This window comes from Salvelinus alpinus, chromosome 31 (genome assembly GCF_045679555.1).
Source record: "Salvelinus alpinus chromosome 31, SLU_Salpinus.1, whole genome shotgun sequence".
In the NCBI taxonomy this organism is placed as follows: domain Eukaryota; kingdom Metazoa; phylum Chordata; class Actinopteri; order Salmoniformes; family Salmonidae; genus Salvelinus; species Salvelinus alpinus.
Genome location: NC_092116.1, coordinates 37,885,946 through 37,907,867, shown reverse-complemented (window position 1 = coordinate 37,907,867; position 21,922 = coordinate 37,885,946). Strand labels below are relative to the sequence as shown.

The following is a 21,922-nucleotide window of genomic DNA, read 5'->3' as shown; positions in this document are numbered from 1 at the left end:
GACAGCCACACTATATCTAACCCTCAACCTGCTGTTTCCCTTGATTATCTACACACGTCTTATGTATCTGCTGTATCATAGTTTCTAGTTGATCTACATCTAGGCGCCCTTCAAAACCATACTTCTTCCTTCATTCCTTTTTATGAGTAATTAAATCTTCCTTACAGTTTACTTAGACTCCATATACCTTTTCATCCCCGGTTAATCCCGGGACTTCCTTTGAGGATTTACCTCCCATTGTTTTCTTGGTGAGTTTAGACTATCTCATATGGAGTAGGGTTTATATTTTACTTAAGATTTTACCTCCGACCGTCCTTTTGAATAGTTCTAAATTATGTTACGGTTAAGTATAGTTTAGTGAGTGTTAAGATAAGGGTAATGCCTATACAGATAGGTCTTTATATCTGTGACATTATAGATTAGGGTAATGCCCATTGAGGTAGAGGACTCATCTTTATATCTGTGACATTGTATCGTCTGGTCAACTGTAAAACATATAGAATGCTGCAGGGTACTGACCAAGACCAGACGGAGAACACACATCACACTGGTTTTAAAGTCTCTGCACTGGCTGCCTGTGAGTTTAATAATTACTTTAAAAATGTTTCTATTGGTTTTCAAATCAAATCACGCTTTTGCACCCCAATACATATCGGCCATACTTTTAAATTATGTACCCAGGTAGGACAAACGTCTGACTCACATCTGGCCTGATTGTACCCCCCCCCTTCCGGCGCCGACAGAGATGGCCGCCTCGCTTCACGTTCCTAGGAAACTAGGAAACTATGCAGTATTTTGTTTTTTTTACGTGTTATTTCTTACATTGGTACCTCAGGTAATCTTAGGTTTCATTACATACAGTCGGGAGGAACTACTGAATATAAGAGCAACGTCAACTCACCATCGTTACAACCAGGAATATGACTCTCCCGAAGCGGATCCTGTGTTTTGCCTTCCACCCAATACAATGGATCTGATCCCAGCCGGCGACCCTAAACAACGACACCGTAAAAGGGGAAAACGAAGCAGTCTTCTGGTCAGGCTTCGGAGACGGGCACATCGCACTCCACTCCCTAGCATACTACTCGCCAATGTCCAGTCTCTTGACAACAAGGTTGATGAATTCCGGTCGCATTCCAGAGAGACATCAGAGACTGTAACGTTCTTTGCTTCACGGAAACATGGCTCACTCGAGAGACGCTAACGGAGTCGGTGCAGCCAGCTAGTTTCTTCACGCATCGCGCCGACAGAAACAAACATCTTTCTGGTAAGAAGAGGGGCGGGGGTGTATGCCTTATGATTAACGAGACGTGGTATGATCATAACAACATACAGGAACTCAAGTCATTCTGTTCACCTGACTTAGAATTCCTCACAATCAAATGTCAACCGCATTATCTACCAAGGGAATTCTCTTTGTTTATAATCACAGCTGTATATATTCCCCCTAAGCAGACACATCGATGGCCCTGAACGAACTTTATCTGACTCTATGTAAACTGGAAACCACACACCCTGAGGCTGCATTCATCGTAGCTGGGGATTTTAATAAGGCTAATCTGAAAACAAAACTCCCTAAATTCTATCAGCATATCGATTGTGCTACCAGGGCTGGTAAAACCCTGGATCATTGTTATTCTAACTTCCGCGACGCATATAAGGCCCTCCCCCGCCCTCCTTTCGGAAAAGCTGACCACGACTCCATTTTGTTGCTTCCAGCCTACAAACAGAAACTAAAACAACAAGCTCCCTCGCTCAGGTCTGTTCAACGCTGGTCCGACCAATCTGATTCCACGCTTCAAGACTGCTTCGATCACGTGGATTGAGATATGTTCCGCATTGCGTCAAACAACAACATTGACGAATACGCTGATTCGGTGAGCGAGTTCATTAGAAAGTGCATTGGCGATGTCGTACCCACAGCAACGATTAAAACATTCCCAAACCAGAAACCGTGGATTGATGGCAGCATTCGCGTGAAACTGAAAGCGCGAACCACTGCTTTTAACCAGGGCAAGGTGACCGGAAACATGACCGAATACAAACAGTGTAGCTATTCCCTCCGCAAGGCAATCAAACAAGCTAAGTGCCAGTATAGAGACAAAGTAGAGTCGCAATTCAACAGCTCAGACACAAGAGGTATGTGGCAGGGTCTACAGTCAATCACGGATTACAAAAAGAAAACCAGCCCCATCGCGGACCAGGATGTCTTGCTCCCAGACAGACTAAATAACTTTTTTGCTCACTTTGAGGACAATACAGTGCCACTGACACGGCCCGCTACCAAAACCTGCGGGCTCTCCTTCACTGCAGCCGAGGTGAGTAAAACATTTAAAGCATTTAAATGTAACAGTATACCTTTACGTCCGTCCCCTCGCCCATATCCTGGCGCGAACCAGGGACCCTCTGCACACATCAACAACTGACACCCACGAAGCATTGTTACCCATCGCTCCAAAAAGGCCACGGCTAGCTAGCCATTTCACATTGACTTTAGTCACATGTAAACATATTAACTCCCGCAAGGCTGCAGGCCCAGACAGCATTCCCAGCCGCATCCTCAGAGCATGCGCAGACCAGCTGGCTGGTGTGTTTAAGGACATATTCAATCAATCCTTATCCCAGTCTGCTGTTCCCACATGCTTCAAGAGGGCCACCATTGTTCCTGTTCCCAAGAAAGCTAAGGTAACTGAGCTAAATGACTACCGCCCCGTAGCACTCACTTCCGTCATCATGAAGTGCTTTGAGAGACTAGTCAAGGACCATATTACCTCCACCCTACCTGACACCCTAGACCCACTCCAATTTGCTTACCGACCCAATAGGTCCACAGACGACGCAATCGCAACCTCACTGCACACTGCCCTAACCCATCTGGACAAGAGGAATACCTATGTGAGAATGCTGTTCATTGACTACAGCTCAGCATTTAACACCATAGTTCCCTCCAAACTCGTCATTAAGATCGAGACCCTGGGTCTCGACCCCTCCCTGTGCAACTGGGTCCTGGACTTCCTGACGGGCCGCCCCCAGGTGGTGAGGGTAGGTAACAACATCTCCACCCCGCTGATCCTCAACACTGGGGCCCCACAAGGGTGCGTTCTGAGCCCGCTCCTGTACTCCCTGTTCACCCACGACTGCATGGCCATGCACGCCTCCAACTCAATCATCAAGTTTGCGGACGACACTACAGTGGTAGGCTTGATTACCAACAACGACGAGACGGCCTACAGGGAGGAGGTGAGGGCCCTCGGAGTGTGGTGTCAGGAAAATAACCTCACACTCAACGTCAACAAAACAAAGGAGATGATTGTGGACTTCAGGAAACAGCAGAGGGAGCACCCCCCTATCCACATCGACGGGACAGTAGTGGAGAAGGTGGAAAGTTTTAAGTTCCTCGGTGTACACATCACGGACAAACTGAATTGGTCCAGCCACACAGACAGCGTTGTGAAGAAGGCGCAGCAGCGCCTCGTCAACCTCAGGAGGCTGAAGAAATTCGGCTTGTCACCAAAAGCACTCACAAACTTCTACAGATGCACAATCGAGAGCATCCTGTCGGGCTGTATCACCGCCTGGTACGGCAACTGCTCTGCACACAACCGTAAGGCTCTCCAGAGAGTAGTGAGGTCTGCACAACGCATCACCAGGGGCAAACTACCTGCCCTCCAGGACACCTACACCACCCGATGTCACAGGAAGGCCATAAAGATCATCAAGGACAACAACCACCCGAGCCACTGCCTGTTCACCCCGCTATCATCCAGAAGGCGAGGTCAGTACAGGTGCATCAAAGCTGGGACCGAGAGACTGAAAAACAGCTTCTATCTCAAGGCCATCAGACTGTTAAACAGCCACCACTAACATTTAGTGGCCGCTGATGGAAATTTATGTAAAAATGTATCACTAGCCACTTTAAACTATGCCACTTTTTTTACTTTATGTTTATATACCCTACATTATCATCTCATATGTATATACTGTACTTTATACCATCTACTGCATCTTGCCTATGCCGTTCTGTACCATCACTCATTCATATATCTTGATGTACATATTCTTTATCCCTTTACACTTGTGTGTGTGTGTAAGGTAGTAGTTGTGGAATTGTTAGGTTAGATTACTTGTTGGTTATTACTGCATTGTCAGAACTAGAAGCACAAGCATTTCGCTACACTCGCATTAACATCTGCTAACCATGTGTATGTGACCATTAACATCTGCTAACCATGTGTATGTGACCATTAACATCTGCTAACCATGTGTGTGTGACCATTAACATCTGCTAACCATGTGTATGTGACCATTAACATCTGCTAACCATGTGTATGTGACCAATAAAATGTGATTTGATTGAGACTTGTTTGCTAGTTGAGATTTCTGCTCTTCACTCCGTTGTCAGTTTAGTTTACTACTATATTTCACTGATCTTAGTAGCTGTTAACATTTACATTACATTACATTTAAGTCATTTAGCAGACGCTCTTATCCAGAGCGACTTACAAATTGGTGCATTCACCTTATGATATCCAGTGGAACAACCACTTTACAATAGTGCATCTAACTCTTTTAAGGGGGGGGGTTAGAAGGATTACTTTATCCTATCCTAGGTATTCCTTAAAGAGGTGGGGTTTCAGGTGTCTCCGGAAGGTGGTGATTGACTCCGCTGACCTGGCGTCGTGAGGGAGTTTGTTCCACCATTGGGGTGCGAGAGCAGCGAACAGTTTTGACTGGGCTGAGCGGGAACTGTACTTCCTCAGAGGTAGGGAGGCGAGCAGGCCAGAGGTGGATGAACGCAGTGCCCTTGTTTGGGTGTAGGGCCTGATCAGAGCCTGAAGGTACGGAGGTGCCGTTCCCCTCACAGCTCCGTAGGCAAGCACCATGGTCTTGTAGCGGATGCGAGCTTCAACTGGAAGCCAGTGGAGAGAGCGGAGGAGCGGGGTGACGTGAGAGAACTTGGGAAGGTTGAACACTAGACGGGCTGCGGCGTTCTGGATGAGTTGTAGGGGTTTAATGGCACAGGCAGGGAGCCCAGCCAACAGCGAGTTGCAGTAATCCAGACGGGAGATGACAAGTGCCTGGATTAGGACCTGCGCCGCTTCCTGTGTGAGGCAGGGTCGTACTCTGCGAATGTTGTAGAGCATGAACCTACAGGAACGGGTCACCGCCTTGATGTGAGTTGAGAACGACAGGGTGTTGTCCAGGATCACGCCAAGGTTCTTAGCGCTCTGGGAGGAGGACACAATGGAGTTGTCAACCGTGATGGCGAGATCATGGAACGGGCAGTCCTTCCCCGGGAGGAAGAGCAGCTCCGTCTTGCCGAGGTTCAGCTTGAGGTGGTGATCCGTCATCCACACTGATATGTCTGCCAGACATGCAGAGATGCGATTCGCCACCTGGTTATCAGAGGAGGGAAAGGAGAAGATTAATTGTGTGTCGTCTGCATAGCAATGATAGGAGAGGCCATGTGAGGATATGACAGAGCCAAGTGACTTGGTGTATAGCGAGAATAGGAGAGGGCCTAGAACAGGACACCAGTGGTGAGAGCACGTGGAGCGGAGACAGATTCTCGCCACGCCACCTGGTAGGAGCGACCTGTCAGGTAGGACGCAATCCAAGCGTGGGCCGCGCCGGAGATGCCCAACTCGGAGAGGGTGGAGAGGAGGATCTGATGGTTCACAGTATCAAAGGCAGCCGATAGGTCTAGAAGGATGAGAGCAGAGGAGAGAGAGTTAGCTTTAGCAGTGCGGAGCGCCTCCGTGACACAGAGAAGAGCAGTCTCAGTTGAATGACTAGTCTTGAAACCTGACTGATTTGGATCAAGAAGGTCATTCTGAGAGAGATAGCAGGAGAGCTGGCCAAGGACGGCACGTTCAAGAGTTTTGGAGAGAAAAGAAAGAAGGGATACTGGTCTGTAGTTGTTGACATCGGAGGGATCGAGTGTAGGTTTTTTCAGAAGGGGTGCAACTCTCGCTCTCTTGAAGACGGAAGGGACGTAGCCAGCGGTCAAGGATGAGTTGATGAGCGAGGTGAGGTAAGGGAGAAGGTCTCCGGAAATGGTCTGGAGAAGAGAGGAGGGGATAGGGTCAAGCGGGCAGGTTGTTGGGCGGCCGGCCGTCACAAGACGCAAGATTTCATCTGGAGAGAGAGGGGAGAAAGAGGTCAAAGCACAGGGTAGGGCAGTGTGAGCAGAACCAGCGGTGTCGTTTGACTTAGCAAACGAGGATCGGATGTCGTCGACCTTCTTTTCAAAATGGTTGACGAAGTCATCCGCAGAGAGGTAGGAGGGGGGGGAGGAGGGGGAGGAGGATTCAGGAGGGAGGAGAAGGTGGCAAAGAGCTTCCTAGGGTTAGAGGCAGATGCTTGGAATTTAGAGTGGTAGAAAGTGGCTTTAGCAGCAGAGACAGAAGAGGAGAATGTAGAGAGGAGGGAGTGAAAGGATGCCAGGTCCGCAGGGAGGCGAGTTTTCCTCCATTTCCGTTCGGCTGCCCGGAGCCCTGTTCTGTGAGCTCGCAATGAGTCGTCGTGCCACGAAGCAGGAGGGGAGGACCGAGCCGGCCTGGAGGATAGGGGACATAGAGAGTCAAAGGATGCAGAAAGGGAGGAGAGGAGGGTTGAGGAGGCAGAATCAGGAGATAGGTTGGAGAAGGTTTGAGCAGAGGGAAGAGATGATAGGATGGAAGAGGAGAGATTAGCGGGGGAGAGAGAGCGAAGGTTGGGACGGCACGAAACCATCCGAGTAGGGGCAGTGTGGGAAGTGTTGGATGAGAGCGAGAGGGAAAAGGATACAAGGTAGTGGTCGGAGACTTGGAGGGGAGTTGCAATGAGATTAGTGGAAGAACAGCATCTAGTAAAGATGAGGTCAAGCGTATTGCCTGCCTTGTGAGTAGGGGGGAAGGTGAGAGGGTGAGGTCGAAAGAGGAGAGGAGTGGAAAGAAGGAGGGAGAGAGGAATGAGTCAAAGGTAGACGTGGGGAGGTTAAAGTCACCCAGAACTGTGAGAGGTGAGCCATCCTCAGGAAAGGAACTTATCAAGGCGTCAAGCTCATTGATGAACTCTCCAAGGGAAACTGGAGGGCGATAAATGATAAGGATGTTAAGCTTGAAAGGGCTGGTAACTGTGACAGCATGGAATTCAAAGGAGGCGATAGACAGATGGGTCAGGGGAGAAAGAGAGAATGTCCACTTGGGAGAGATGAGGATCCCAGTGCCACCACCCCGCTGACCAGAAGCTCTCGGGGTGTGCGAGAACACGTGGGCAGACGAGGAGAGAGCAGTAGGAGTAGCAGTGTTATCTGTGGTAATCCATGTTTCCGTCAGTGCCAAGAAGTCGAGGGACTCTGATGTAATAGTTTCTACAGTGCTGCTATTCGGTAGAAGTTGGCTAGCTGGCTAGCTAGCAGTGTTGACTACGTTAGAAGGACGAAAATAGCTGGCTAGCTAACCTCGATAATTACTCTAAACTACACAATTATCTTTGATACAAAGACGGCTATGTAGCTAGCTAAGAAAAAAATGCTAAGATCAAACAAATCAAACCGTTGTACTGTAATGAAATGAAATGAAATGTAATACTACCTGTGGAGCGAAGCGAAATGCGACTACTCGCTACAACGTGCAGATCGCGCCTCTATGTTTAATATAATACACATACTCATCATTATTAATTTCGGTTGCCAGATGTGAAGTTTGTTCTATAGAAAGTATTTGACCCTGCCAACCCCCCCCCCTTCTAATTTCCTTAATTTTGTGTTTGTGTTTTGAGTCAAGTACTTTTCTGTGGCACACATCAGAGTCAAATACTTTCAAATACTTTGTATAGAACAAATGTCAGGATAGGCAACCGAAATGAATAATTAATGTATGTGTGTTATATTTAACATAGAGGAGGGAGTCAAATGTAGGCAATAAACATTTCAACTACTAGTTGAATAAGACATGGGAGAGATGACGAGTTTTGGAAAAGAGATTTATAGACTAATACACTTGAAACAAACTGAAAACTGCCCGACAGGACAGTGAGTCAGTCTTTCCTAATCATTGAGTCAGTTTAGAGAAATTAAAAACATCTTGTTTTGACAGACCGACAATACTGAGATAACGTCAAGTGCGATCAAACCGCCATGAAACGCAGCTTTAAGGACACAAATAAAACATGCTTTCTGCTACTGAAATACTGACAACGGAAGAGCAGAAATCTCAACTAGCAAGTCTCAGCAATGAAGAATTGAGTGTGTTCACGAAGCGGGGGGTTTGTCACAACACCGGCATGCCAGCACTAAAACTGCTGGCCAGGGTCTGACAGCCGGATCATTTTGTCATTTTGTTTTTCTCCAGAGTCGTCTGAGGTTGTTGGTTCGGCTGACCCAGTCGTTGCCTTAGCTGGTGATGACGTCATTCTACCATGTTCCCTAAAACCCAGTGTCGGTGCTGAGGACATGACAGTGGAGTGGACAGGACTGTACCTGAAAACAAGAAATGTCCATCTTTACCGTCAAGGTCGAGACTCCAATGTGGAGCAGTTTCCATCCTACAGGGGAAGGACATCAATGTTTCATGAAGAACTGAAGAATGGCAACGTCTCCTTAAAGCTGACCAGAGTTACTCTCTCTGATGCTGGAAGCTACATGTGCTTCATTCCAACACTGACCGGCCAGGTGAAGGAAACCACCGTTCAACTCTTTGTTGGTGAGTCATGAATACTGGAGATGTGATCAGAGGTTGTATTGGTAAATCTGGCTAAATGATTGGCTGCTAAAATATCAACATGTCTTCCTCCCTCATCATTCCTTCCTCTGTTATAGATCATGTATTCAGCTGGTCTTCCTCCCTCATCATTCCTTCCTCTGTTATAGATCATGTATTCAGCTGGTCTTCCTCCCTCATCACTCCTTCCTCTGTTATAGATCATGTATTCAGCAGCTCAGCACACAGCCTTTACAACACACTCCTCACACATCAAAACCTCCCACACTGTCACACTGCTTTGTCCCAATATTCCTACTACCTACTGTTGACTCACTGTCTGTGTCCTAATATTCCTACTACCTACTGTTGACTCACAGTAGTTACTATGTACTGATAGTGATACATACTATAGAGAAGGTATTGTATAGCCAACAGCATTGTGCTGCTTTGTTAATTGATTTGTCCAAGGTGTTTGACACAGTGAAAAAATTGATGCAGAGATTGTCAAACAGGTATTTCATGTAAAGCTGTTGCTGGTTTAATGATTATCTCAGTGTTACATCACAATGTATTCAGGATGATGACATGTTAATACTGGAGTGCTTCTGACCAACCTTTCTTCTTCGCGCACACAACACCCAGTGAAATAGCAGCGCGCCAAAATTAAAAACAGAAATACTCATAATAATAATTCATAAGTCATACAAGTGTTATACATCGGTTTAAACATGAACTTCTTGTTAATTCAGCCACAGTGTCAGATTTCAAAAAGGCTTTACGGCGAAAGCAAACCATACGATTATCTGAGGACAGCGCCCAGCATACAAATGCATGACAAATCATATTTCAACCCGCCAGGCACGACACAAAAGTCAGAAATAACGATATAATTCATGCCTTACCTTTGAAGATCTTCTTCTGTTGGCACTCCAATATGTCCATTAAACATCACAAATGGTACTTTTGTTCGATAAATTCTGTCGTCATATCCCCAAATTTATTTGGCGCGTTTGATTGAGAAAATACACCGGTTCCAACTTGCGCAACATGACTACAAAATAATGTAAACTTGATCCAAACATTTCAAACAACTTTCCGAATCCAACTTTAGGTATTTTTAAACGTAAATAATTGATACAATTTATGACGGGATAAACTGTGTTCAATACCGGACCAAAACAAAATGAGGTCGCCCCAACCACAACAGGACACTTGGCTCGACTTCCAGAAAGGATACTTCTTCATTTCTCAAAGGGAAAACATCAACCAATTTCTAAAGACTGTTGACATCTAGTTGGAGCGATAGGAACTGCAAGCAAGTGCTTTAGAAATCTAGATCCACATAGAAAACCTATTGGAAAGAGAGTGACCTCAAAAAAAAAAGAATTGTGGAGGGTTTGTCCTCAGGGTTTCACCTGTCGAATAAGTTATGTTATACTCACAGACATAATTTTAACCGTTTTAGAAACTTTAGAGTATTTTCTATCCACACCGACCAATTATATGCATATCCTAGCTTCTGGGCCTGAGTAGCAGGCAGTTTACTCTGGGCACACTTTTCATCCGGACGTGAAAATAGTGCCCCCTAGCCTTAATTCATACTGGATTGCTGCAGTGTTCTGTTCATGACTTCTGACCATCTTTCTGTTAATACTGGAGTGCTGCAGGGTTCTGTTAATACTGGAGTGCTGCAGGGTTCTGTTAATACTGGAGTGCTGCAGGGTTCTGTTCATGACTTCTGACCATCTTTCTGTTAATACTGGAGTGCTGCAGGGTTCTGTTAATACTGGAGTGCTGCAGGGTTCTGTTAATACTGGAGTGCTGCAGGGTTCTGTTAATACTGGAGTGCTGCAGGGTTCTGTTAATACTGGAGTGCTGCAGGGTTCTGATCATGACTTCTGACCATCTTTCTGTTAATACTGGAGTGCTGCAGGGTTCCATTCTGTTCATGACTTCTGGGGCCGTTATTGTTCACTATTTAAGTAATACCTTGTGTGAAAACATTGCTGAGGCAGAGGTCCATCTATATGCAGATGTGACTATCATCTATAGCCCTGATCCCACACCAGATTAGGAAGTGTTTAATGTTGATTAGGTATTTCTCAAACAGCAGGATGTGTTTAATGTTGTTGATTAGACATTTCTCAAATAGCAGGAAGTGTTTAGTGTTGTTGATTAGGCATTTTTCAAATAGCAGGAAGTGTTTAATGTTGTTGACTAGTCATTTCTCAAATAGCAGGAAGTGTTTAACCTTTCTGGGAAGGGGGTTCCGCTAGCGGAACACCTGGCCTACAGACAGTGAAATTGCAGGGCACTAAATTCAAACAACAGAAATCTCTTAATTAAAATTCCTCAAACATACAAGTATTATACACCATTTTAAAAATAAATCCAACCACAGTGTCCGATTTCAAAAAGGCTTTACGGCGAAAGCACACCATGCGATTATGGTAGGACAGCGCCTAGCCACAAAAACCATACAGCCATTTTCCAAAGAAGGAGAGGTGTCACAAAAGTCAGAAATAGCGTTAAAATTAATCACTTACCTTTGATGAGCTTCATCTGGTGGCACTCCCAGGACTTCATGTTAGACAATAAATGTTTGTTTTTGTTCGATAAAGTGAATCTTTATGTCCAAAAACCTCATTTGAAATTGCCGTGTTTTGTTCAGAAATGCATTGTCTCAAACAAACATCCGGTGAAAATGCAGAGAGCCACATCAAATTACAGAAATACTCATCATAAACATTAATATAAGTTACAAGTGTTATACATGTCCAAATACCTCCTTTTTGTTCACGCGTTTAGTCCAGTAATCCAAATGCACAAAGCACGGGCACAAAGTCTAGACGGAAAGTCAAAAAGTTCCCTTTAGAGTTCGTAGAAAGATGTCAAACGATGTTTCTAATCAATCCTCAGGGTGTTTTTATCATAAATATTCAATAATGTTTCAACCGGAAAGGGAACGGAGCTTGCGTGACTAAACTAAAGGCTTTCAGCTGAGCCATCTGCTTAGAGTGGTCTTATTCGCTCCCCTTTCACAATAGAAGCCTGAAACAACTTCTAAAGACAGTTGACATCTAGTGGAAGCTAGATGTGCAATCTGACCCCACAGACACTGGATATTCCATAGGCATTCACTTGAAAACTACAAACCTCAGAATTCCCACTTCCTGGTTGGATTTTTCTCAGGTTTTTGCCTGCCAAATCAGTTCTGTTATACTCACAGACACTATTTTAACAGTTTCGGAAACTTTAGAGTGTTATCTATCCAAATCTACAAATTATATTCATATCATATCTTCTGGACCCGAGAAGCAGGCAGTTTAATTTGGGCATGCTTTCATCCAAAATTCCGAATGCTGCCCCCTACCCTAGAGATGTTAACTGAAGACTTTTAGTAGTAGATGTTTCGGCGGTTGTCGGTCTTCGCGTTCAATGATAACGAATTCCTAGCTGCAGACTAGTAATTAATATCAAAGACTTGTTCTTATTCTGTCGGTATCGATAGTCTAAGAGTTTAACCACGTGGTATGGTTAATATGGCTGCAATCCAGTTAACGGGATCGATATGACAAAAGCCAGTGAAAGTGCAGGGCGCCAAATTCAAACAACAGAAATATCATAATTAAAATTCCTCAAACATACATGTGTCTTATACCATTTTAAAGGTAATCTTGTTGTTAATCCCACCAAAGTGTCCGATTTCAAATTGGCTTTTCAGCCAAAGCACCAGAAACGATTATGTTAGGTCACCACCAACTCACAGAAAAATTCAGCCATTTTTCCAGCCAAAGAGAGGAGTCACAAAAAGCACAAATAGAGATCAAATTAATCACTAACCTTTGATGATCTTCATCAGATGACACTCATAGGACTTCATGTTACACAATACATATATGTCTTGTTCGATTAAGTTCATATTTATATCCAAAAACCTCCGTTTACATTGGTGCCATGTTCAGAAATGCCTCCAAAATATCCAGAGAAACTACAGAGAACCACGTCAAATAACAGAAATACTCATCATAAACTTTGATAAAAGATACATGTTTTACATAGAATTAAAGATACACTTGTTCTTAATGCAACCGCTGTGTCAGATTTCAAAAATCTTTACGGCAAAAGCACAATATTCAATTATCTGGGAACAGTGTTCAGCCACAAAAGGAAGCCATACAGTTACCCGCCAAATTGTGCAGTCAACAAAACTCATAAAAAGCATTATAAATCTTCACTTACCTGTGATGATCTTCGTCGGAATGCACTCCCAGGACTCCCACTTCCAGAAGAAATGTTCATTTTGTTTGGTAATGTCCATCATTTATGTCCAAATAGCTATTTTAGCTATGTTTGGTAAACAAATCCAACGCCAGGAAGCGCGTTCACTAAAAGCAGACGAAATGTCAAAAAGTTCCGTAACAGTCCGTAGAAACATGTCAAACGATGTATTGAATCAATCTTTAGAATATTTTTAACATAAATCTTGAATAACGTTCCAACCGGAGAATTACATTGACTTCAGATGAGCGATGGAACAGAGCTCCCTCATGTGAACGCGCATGGTCAAAGAATGGTCAGGTCATGGCAGACCTTCGGCCCCCCTTCACAGTAGAGGCATCATACAAGATTTTACAGAGTGTTGACATCTAGTGGAAGCCGTAGGAAGTGCAAACTCATCCATATCTCGCTGTGAATTCAATGGGATCTTGGTTGAAAATCGACCAGCCTCAGTTTTAGAAACTTCAGAGTGTTTTCTATCCAATACTAATAATAATATGCATATATTTGTAACTAGCAGGCCGTTTACACTCGGCACCTCTGTGCACCTTTCATCCAAGCTACTCAATACTGCCCCTGCAGCCATAAGAAGTTAAAAGATTCAGCCATCTACTCAATCGTCTCAAACCTCTCGTTATCGAGGTAAACTGGTCTCAACCTTAGTCCTCTCGTAATTGAGAAAAACAATTGGTTTTGGAAATTGGAATTGGAAAGTCTGGTGATAGAAAACCCAGGTGGGTTTTTTTTTTTTTTTTTTTTTTTTTTTTTGGGGTGGATCAGCTTAATATTGCGGAAAGAATGTTGTTTCCAATGTAATTGTCTGCATCATTTCCAATCCCCCATATTTTTTGGGGTAAATATATATATCCATACACGCATGCATACATATACACATATATACATACACATACCTATATAGACATACATACTTTTTTAAAGAAGATACCTTTATTATTATTCCCCGCACCCTACCACCGATCCCCCAATTGGAGTAAACTAATAAACACTTCTGCTTTTACCTTCAATTTATACATCTTATACCCATCTTACAGACACAGTCCACTTTACAATAGTTCTCTCTCATTTGTTCTTAGTCCTTCCTCTATTTCTGTTGTCCATCCAATTTTATTTCCACTTGTAACTGTGCTATTTCACAAAAGCTCCGCACCTATACACATTTCACAGATCCCGTATGCCCTACATTGTTTATCTTGTTATTAGTCCCACCCTTCAGTTCCACTCAACCCCTCCCATCTATCTTCCAACATCATCCATTTCGGATTTTTATTTGCCATATATTTTTCAACTGTGCTGTGATGCTTCACAAAAGACTTGAACCTTCCTATTCTCATAGCTTCTATAGATTGTAAATTAAAAATAAACATTTTTGCTAAAATAATTATTATATTATTGATTGATTGACTATGGCTTTTCAAATCCCCCAGTATTGCTATCTGTAGCGTTAGTTTTAGGCAAATGTTGCAATTCTTCAGCCATTCCTGGACCTGTGACCAAAAACGAGCTACATATGGACAATACCAAAATAAATGATCTAATGACTCTGCCTCCTCACAACAGAATCTGCAGAGCTGGGAAGATTGTATACCCCATATATATAACATTCTATTAGTTGCAAGAATTTTGTACAGTAATTTAAATTGAAAAATTAGAAGTTTTGAATCCGGCGTTGTTTTGCGTATCAATTCATAAACCATGTGCCATGGAATGGGTACATCGAAAATCTCTTCCCAACTATTTTGCAATTTATATGGCACAGCTGTCAGTTTTTTGGTCCTTAAATGAAATTGGTATATGTTTTTATTTATCACACTTTTCTTTAACCATTTATGTTCTTTAATACAGGGCCGACATACAAGTTCCTTACTTTTTTCCCCTTCTACTTGACTCTTCCATTTTTGTGGTAATGCTGCAATTAATTGGTTGTAATTTTGGGTAGAGCAGACATTTCCATATGTCTGTGTTAGCTGCATGTGTGACATAACTCCACCAGTCCTATTTATGATATCATTCACAAAAATTATAGCTTTTTTAAACATTTCTTCAATAAATACAGTTTTTTTTATCAATTACTATATTTGAATTTAACCACAATATTTGTTGTACTATTTGTTCCGTCCTTTCAGGTGGATTAAACTGAAATTGCAACCAACTTTCTAAGGCTTGTTTAAAAAATAAGGATATTTTGGAGATTATTTCCTTTTCAAACAACCGAAAGTGAGCAGGTGTAATCTGAATAAAGGGGAAAAGGCCCTTCTTGAATATAGGATGAGACATTCGTACCAATTTACTAGAGAACCAGTTTGGATTTAAGTATAACTTTTGTATAACTGATGCCTTTAGTGAGAGGTCTAATGCTTTAATATTTAATAATTTCTGCCCTCCGAATTCATATTCGTTATATAAATAGGCCCTTTTAATTTTATCTGGCTTGCCGTTCCAAATAAAATTGAATATTTTTTGTTCATATAATTTAAAAAGCAGGTCACTAGGTGTAGGCAAAACCATAAGCAAATAGGTAAACTGTGATATGACTAAAGAGTTAATCAGGGTGATTTTTCCACAAATAGACAGGTATTTTCCTTTCCATGGTAGCAAGATCTTATCTATTTTTGCTAACTTTCTATAAAAATGTATTGGAGTGAGATCATTTCTTTCTTTTGGGATTTTTATACCGAGTATGTCCACATCTCCGTCAGACCATTTAATTGGTAAACTACATGGCAATATAAAATGTGTATTTTTTAGTGATCCAATACGTAATATGGTACATTTATCATAATTTGGTTTTAATCCAGAGAGAATAGCAAAGGTATCTAGATCCTCTATGAGGCCCTGGAGAGACTCTAGTTGTGGTTTTAAAAGAAAACATGAATCATCAGCGTACAATGACACCTTAGTTTTTAAGCCACGGATTTCTAATCCCTTAATATTAATGTTTGATCTAATTTTAACAGCTAACATTTCGATGGCAATAATAAATAGATATGCCGATAGTGGACAACCTTGTTTTACCCCTCTAGATAGTTTAAAACTTTCTGAGATGTAGCCATTATTTACTATTTTACACCTAGGGTTACTATACATAATTTTAACCCATTTTATAAGAGATTCCCCAAAATTGAAATATTCTAGGCATTTATATATAAACTCCAGTCGTACTTTATCAAAAGCCTTTTCAAAATCAGCTATGAAAACCAGGCCTGGTGTCCCCGATATTTCATAGTGTTCTATTGTTTCCAGTACTTGCCTTATATTATCTCCAATGTATCGTCCATGTAAAAAACCTGTCTGATTAGGATGAATAATATCTGACAAAACTTGTTTTATTCTATGCGCCAAGCATTTGCTAGGATTTTTGCATCACAACACTGAAGTGTAAGAGGTCTCCAATTTTTTAATTGGACTGGATCTTTATATATACCACTTGGGTCCTGTTTCAGTAATAACGATATCAGACCTTCTTGTTGCGTGTCTGATAATCTACCATTTATATAGGAGTGGTTAAAACAAGCTAATAATGGTCCTTTGAGTATATCAAAAAAAGTTTTGTATACTTCCACTGGTATGCCATCCAGCCCTGGAGTTTTCCCATCTTTAAAGGCCCCAATTGCATCAAGCAGTTCCTCCTCTGTAATTTGGCCTTCACATGAGTCTTTCTGTACAGATGTTAATTTTACATTATTATTAGGAAAAAAATCCATACAATTAGTTTCAGTTAGTGGAGATGGAGGAGCCTGAAATGAAAACATATTCTTAAAGTACTTTACTTCCTCTTTCAAAATATATTTTGGTGAATCATGCGTGACTCCATCATTTGTAACAAGTTTTAATACATTTTTTTTGGTAGCATTTCTATATTGAAGATTGAAAAAGAATTTGGTGCATTTTTCCCCATATTCCATCCAGTTCGCTTTATTTTTATAATATATTACACTGGATCTTTCTTGAATAAGTTCCTCCATTTCTTTTTGTTTTTCCTCTAACTTATTCTGTGCCTCTATGGTACCGTTTTTATTGCTATCTAACTGTACTGTTAGTCCTTCAATTTCCTTTGTTAATATGGACTCTTTTGATCTAAATTGCTTTTGTTTTATAGATGAGTACTGAATTGCATGGCCTCTAAAGGCACACTTAAAAGTGTCCCATACAATAAGGGGATCTGCTGTACCTATGTTATGTCTGAAAAAGTCAGTTATAAAATCTTCTGTCCTAGTTCTAAACAATTTATCATCTAGTAGACTTTGATTAAATTTCCAATATCCTCGCCCACGTGGAAATTCTGTAAGAGAAATATATATGCCAATTATGTGATGATCCGACCGCATTCTATCCCCTATCAACACTTTTTTAACTTTTGGTGCCAGAGAGAATGGTATAAGAAAGTAGTCAAGACGACTAGCTTGATTCAGCCTCCGCCATGTATATCTCACTAAATCAGGGTATTTAAGTCTCCATATATCCACTAATTCCAATATATCCATGACATTCATGATTTCCTTAAGTGCCTGAGGGTGATAGTTTGTAGTGTGATTTCCTTTCCGGTCTATAGAGGTATTTAAGACCGTATTAAAATCTCCCACTATAATAATAGAGTCTAGTGTTGCTTGTAGAGTTGATAAATTCTTATATATATTTTCAAAGAAGCTTGGATCATCATTATTCGGACCGTATAGGTTAACAAGCCATATTTGTTTATTGTCCAATAACATATTTAAAGTAATCCATCTACCTTGAGGATCTGTTTGGACAATTTGCACATTTGGATCAAAATTATTGTTAATTAAGACCATCACCCCTTTTGAATTTCTTTGCCCATGGGAGAAATATATTTTGCCCCCCCAGTTCTTTTTCCACAAAACTTCATCTAAAACTGTTGAATGGGTTTCCTGTAAACAATAGATATTATAATCCTTCTCTTTTAGCCAGGTAAATACTGATCGTCTTTTCTTATTATCTGCTAAGCCATTACAATTGTAACTGGCTATACTTATTTCACCACTTACCATAATGAGACACACCTTTCATTCTTTTAATCAGAATATATTTTTTGTAAACGTACTATTAAAAAGTAACATAATTATTGAGTGTCTATATAGTTGTACCATGATATTTGCATTTCTACTAAGTAAACCTCCAATTGGTCTCTACTATTCCACCCGCTAAAAGGCCTCATCTCGAGATGGCTTGTCATCCCAATGCCCGGCAGACCACCCTCGACCCCCTGTATCCCATAGCCCTGAACCGACTGGGATCCATTCTTTGAAAAGAGCATACAGTGCCATTTACCGAATTGAAGTAAATCAATTGCCATATGCATTTCCATTGCCCTCACCTCTTTTTGTATTATATATAGCTGTGGATCATCCTCTATTGTCCCTAACATCTTTTACTTCTTCCTTCGCAAAAGTTGTGGGATACACACATACACTCACACACACACACTCAGCCCTTACCCCCACACAACCATAAGCTCACTTTCTCAACAATTGCACCATCCCAGAGCCCAACTCAAGATGGGTCATGATTTACAAATGTTACTGCAGTTGCAGCTGCATGAGAAGGCCTGCAAGACCGTGCAAAAAAATGAGCAAAAATTGAGAGATTTATTTACCATTGTCACATCCTAGATGATGGAGGTCAAATGTACACCTTATTCCTGAAACACCCACAATACGGCCACCCGTCATGACCATGTCCCCACGCATCTCCATGCAGTCCGACTTTGATTTTGTGCCGCCAGGGCCACAATAATATACCCCCTCTCTGAATGTCCGAGTGTGACCCCCTCCCCATGGGTTACTGCAGCTAGTGTTGCCAGCACCGCCACTGCCTGGGTGGGGGCACCCCACCGGAATCCCCACCGGCTAGGTACAAGGTCGTCAAGGTTCTCATTAGCAGCTTTGAGAATTTCCTTGTATATTATGCTCTCCCTTTAGGGGGCTTTGGCTTTGCAGGACCAACCCTGCCAAGCAGGCTCAGAATCTTGAGGGGGCAGTGCTGCTCTTGGTCTCTGACCTCATTTTAGCTGCATACAGACCGCTTACAGTGAGCACATAAAACAGTTAGGGACTTCTCCTTAGTATCTGGGTCATTCAGGTGGGTGTCTAGGGTATAGGGCCATGGACCGTACCATTAAAATCGGATAATAAATAATTAGATATAATTTATTTAAAATTAAAAATAAATGTAGTTCTCCATGATAGGACAATAAATAAATAAGACGTATAATTCATTATAAAAGTATATCCATCATCTGAACAACATTGAAAGCCCTCTCATACCCTGCTCACAGCAATACATTGTCTCTGGGATATGCAACCATTTCATTACTCACTCACTCAACTTTCCAAACATAACAAATAAAATAAAAAATAAACACAAACCATACCATCCACACATACTGTGCCTTCTGTTTACTTAGTTTTTATCTTCACTATGTAAAAATAGTGCTTGTGTGTTCAATTAGTTATATGTGAAGATTTATAGAAAAGCTATATATTTTTGTTGTATTGTTAGTAACCGGGCTTGAATTGTGTTTATTTTCCTCGTCTATGAGAACTTTGTAAATTTTAAAATAACCATGGAGTAGTCTTTGTGTCTCTGAACAACTGGTTATCAATATATAGTTTATCAACGACGAGAGGTACTCGTTTCGCTTTTAATCTATTTTCTTTGAAAATTGGATACAGAACTTTGCGCTGTTCTGCAATTTTCTTCGGAAACTGATCATTCATGCCAATTTTGGTCCCAGCAAGTCTTTTACCCAGGCTTTTAACCATTATTTTATCTTTAAATGAAGCAAATTTGGCAACAATTGGGCGTTCGTACCTCTGCCCTCTCTGTCCGAAGCGGTGAACACGTTCAAGTTGGATTTTGTCGATAACTTCGCGTGGAATCTGAAGCGCTGTAAGGAGGAACTCTCTAACTATAGATTCAGGAACGTCTCCTTCTTTCTCTTGGATACCTGTAAGTACCAAATTCTCTCTCATGGATCTAGTTTGTATGTCCAGTAAGGCTTCCTTCAGAACGGTGTTCTCCTTTTTTATTCCATTCATTTCGGTTTCAATCTTATTGACTGTCCCTTTTAGCTTGTGTGTTTCCTTCTCCAATGTCGCAGCTTTTTCATCACTCATCTCTAGGCTTGCCTTCAACTCTTTTATATCCTTACTAAGTAATTCAAGTATACCCAGTTTGTAATTTATTGATTTTAACAGATCGGTTTCGACCTTTACCATTCCCGGTGGTGAGAATATTAAATCATCAGTGTCTGTAGAAGAGTCACGTTTACGTTTTGTAATCGGTTCCCCTGTCTTACTCTCCGTCATGTTTGTTTGTTGCCTGTTTTCGTAATATTTGTCGATAAATGTCTCTAGTTTTAGAATTTGTTTTGTGTTATTGTCCAGATTGAAGGTTATCACTCACCAGATTATGTAGTGCTAATATTTTAGTCTAATTTAGCAGATAATTCGAATATTATGTTTTATCTTGAGGTGCTCTACATAAATCCCTTCAGCCCGCCATTACCCTTACATTACCTTTACGTCATTACGTCCAGGTGGGGGTTTTAATCAGAACATCGAAATGGGCTCTCATGAAGCCAGGTCCTGTCTGTGCCCCTGCCAATGACTTAGTGAAACTTTTTTAGGGAATTGTAGTTTCCTTCATTAAACAGTCCAAAATCACATTACACAATTTCACAAACAGTATCATCCTCACTCATTCATCTTATACAACAATTAGATGTAAGCCTCATAACTGAGGCTATTATGTAAACAGTTTTGGATTGGTAACCAACACATCACTGTATATCAACACTAGATACTCGACCATGCTGCTGTTAGATTGGTCGCCAACACTAGACACTCTACCATGCTGCTGTTAGATTGGTAACCAACACTAGACACTCTACCATGCTGCTGTTAGACTGGTAACCAACACTAGATACTCTACCATGCTGCTGTTAGATTGGTAACCAACACTAGACACTCTACCATGCTGCTGTTAGACTGGTAACCAACACTAGACACTCTACCATGCTGCTGTTAGATTGGTAACCAACACTAGACCCTCTACCATGCTGCTGTTAGATTGGTAACCAACACTAGACACTCTACCATGCTGCTGTTAGATTGGTAACCAACACTAGACACTCTACCATGCTGCTGTTAGATTGGTAACCAACACTAGACACTCTACCATGCTGCTGTTAGATTGGTAACCAACACATCACCATATATCAACACTAGACACTCTACCATGCTGCTGTTAGATTGGTAACCAACACTAGACACTCTACCATGCTGCTGTTAGATTGGTAACCAACACTAGATACTCTACCATGCTGCTCTTAGATTGGTAACCAACACTAGACACTCTACCATGCTGCTGTTAGATTGGTAACCAACACATCATGGTGGTGCTAGGTTTCCTCCAGACGTGACACTTGTCATACAGGCCTAAGAGTTCAAACTTGGTTTCATCAGACCAGATAATCTTATTTATCATGGTCTGATAGTCTTTAGGTGCCTTTTGGCAAACGCCAAGCAGGTTGTCATGTGCCTTTTACTGAGGAGTGACTTCCGTCTGGCCAGTCTACCATAAAGGCCTGATTGGTGGAGTGCTGCAGAGATGGTTGTCCTTCTGGAAGGTACTACCATCTCTACAGAGGATCTTTAGAGCTCTGTCAGAGTGACTATCGGGTTCTTAGTCACCTCCCTGACCATGGCCCTTCTCCCCCGATTGCTCAGTTTGGCCGGGCGGCCAGCTCTAGGAAGAGTCTTGATGGTTCCACACTTCTTCCATTTTAAGAATGCTGGAGGCCACTGTGTTCTTGGGGACTTTCAATACAGCAGAAATATTTTGGTACCCTTACCCTCGACACAATCCTGTCTCGGAGCACTACAGACAATTCCTTCGACCTCATGGCTTGGTTT

General features: G+C 41.9%; 1 protein-coding gene across 2 annotated transcripts in view; it reads left to right on the top strand.

Annotated features, from left to right (window-relative positions):
- LOC139561635 (butyrophilin subfamily 3 member A2-like) overlaps nucleotides 1–21,922 on the top strand; it is a 1,433,431-nt gene that overhangs the window by 1,402,330 nt on the left and 9,179 nt on the right. For both annotated transcript variants that reach the window (XM_071378862.1, XM_071378863.1), the window contains one exon: nucleotides 8,337–8,687. In XM_071378862.1, the coding sequence (XP_071234963.1) occupies nucleotides 8,337–8,687 (351 nt within the window). The remainder of the gene's footprint in view (nucleotides 1–8,336; nucleotides 8,688–21,922) is intronic.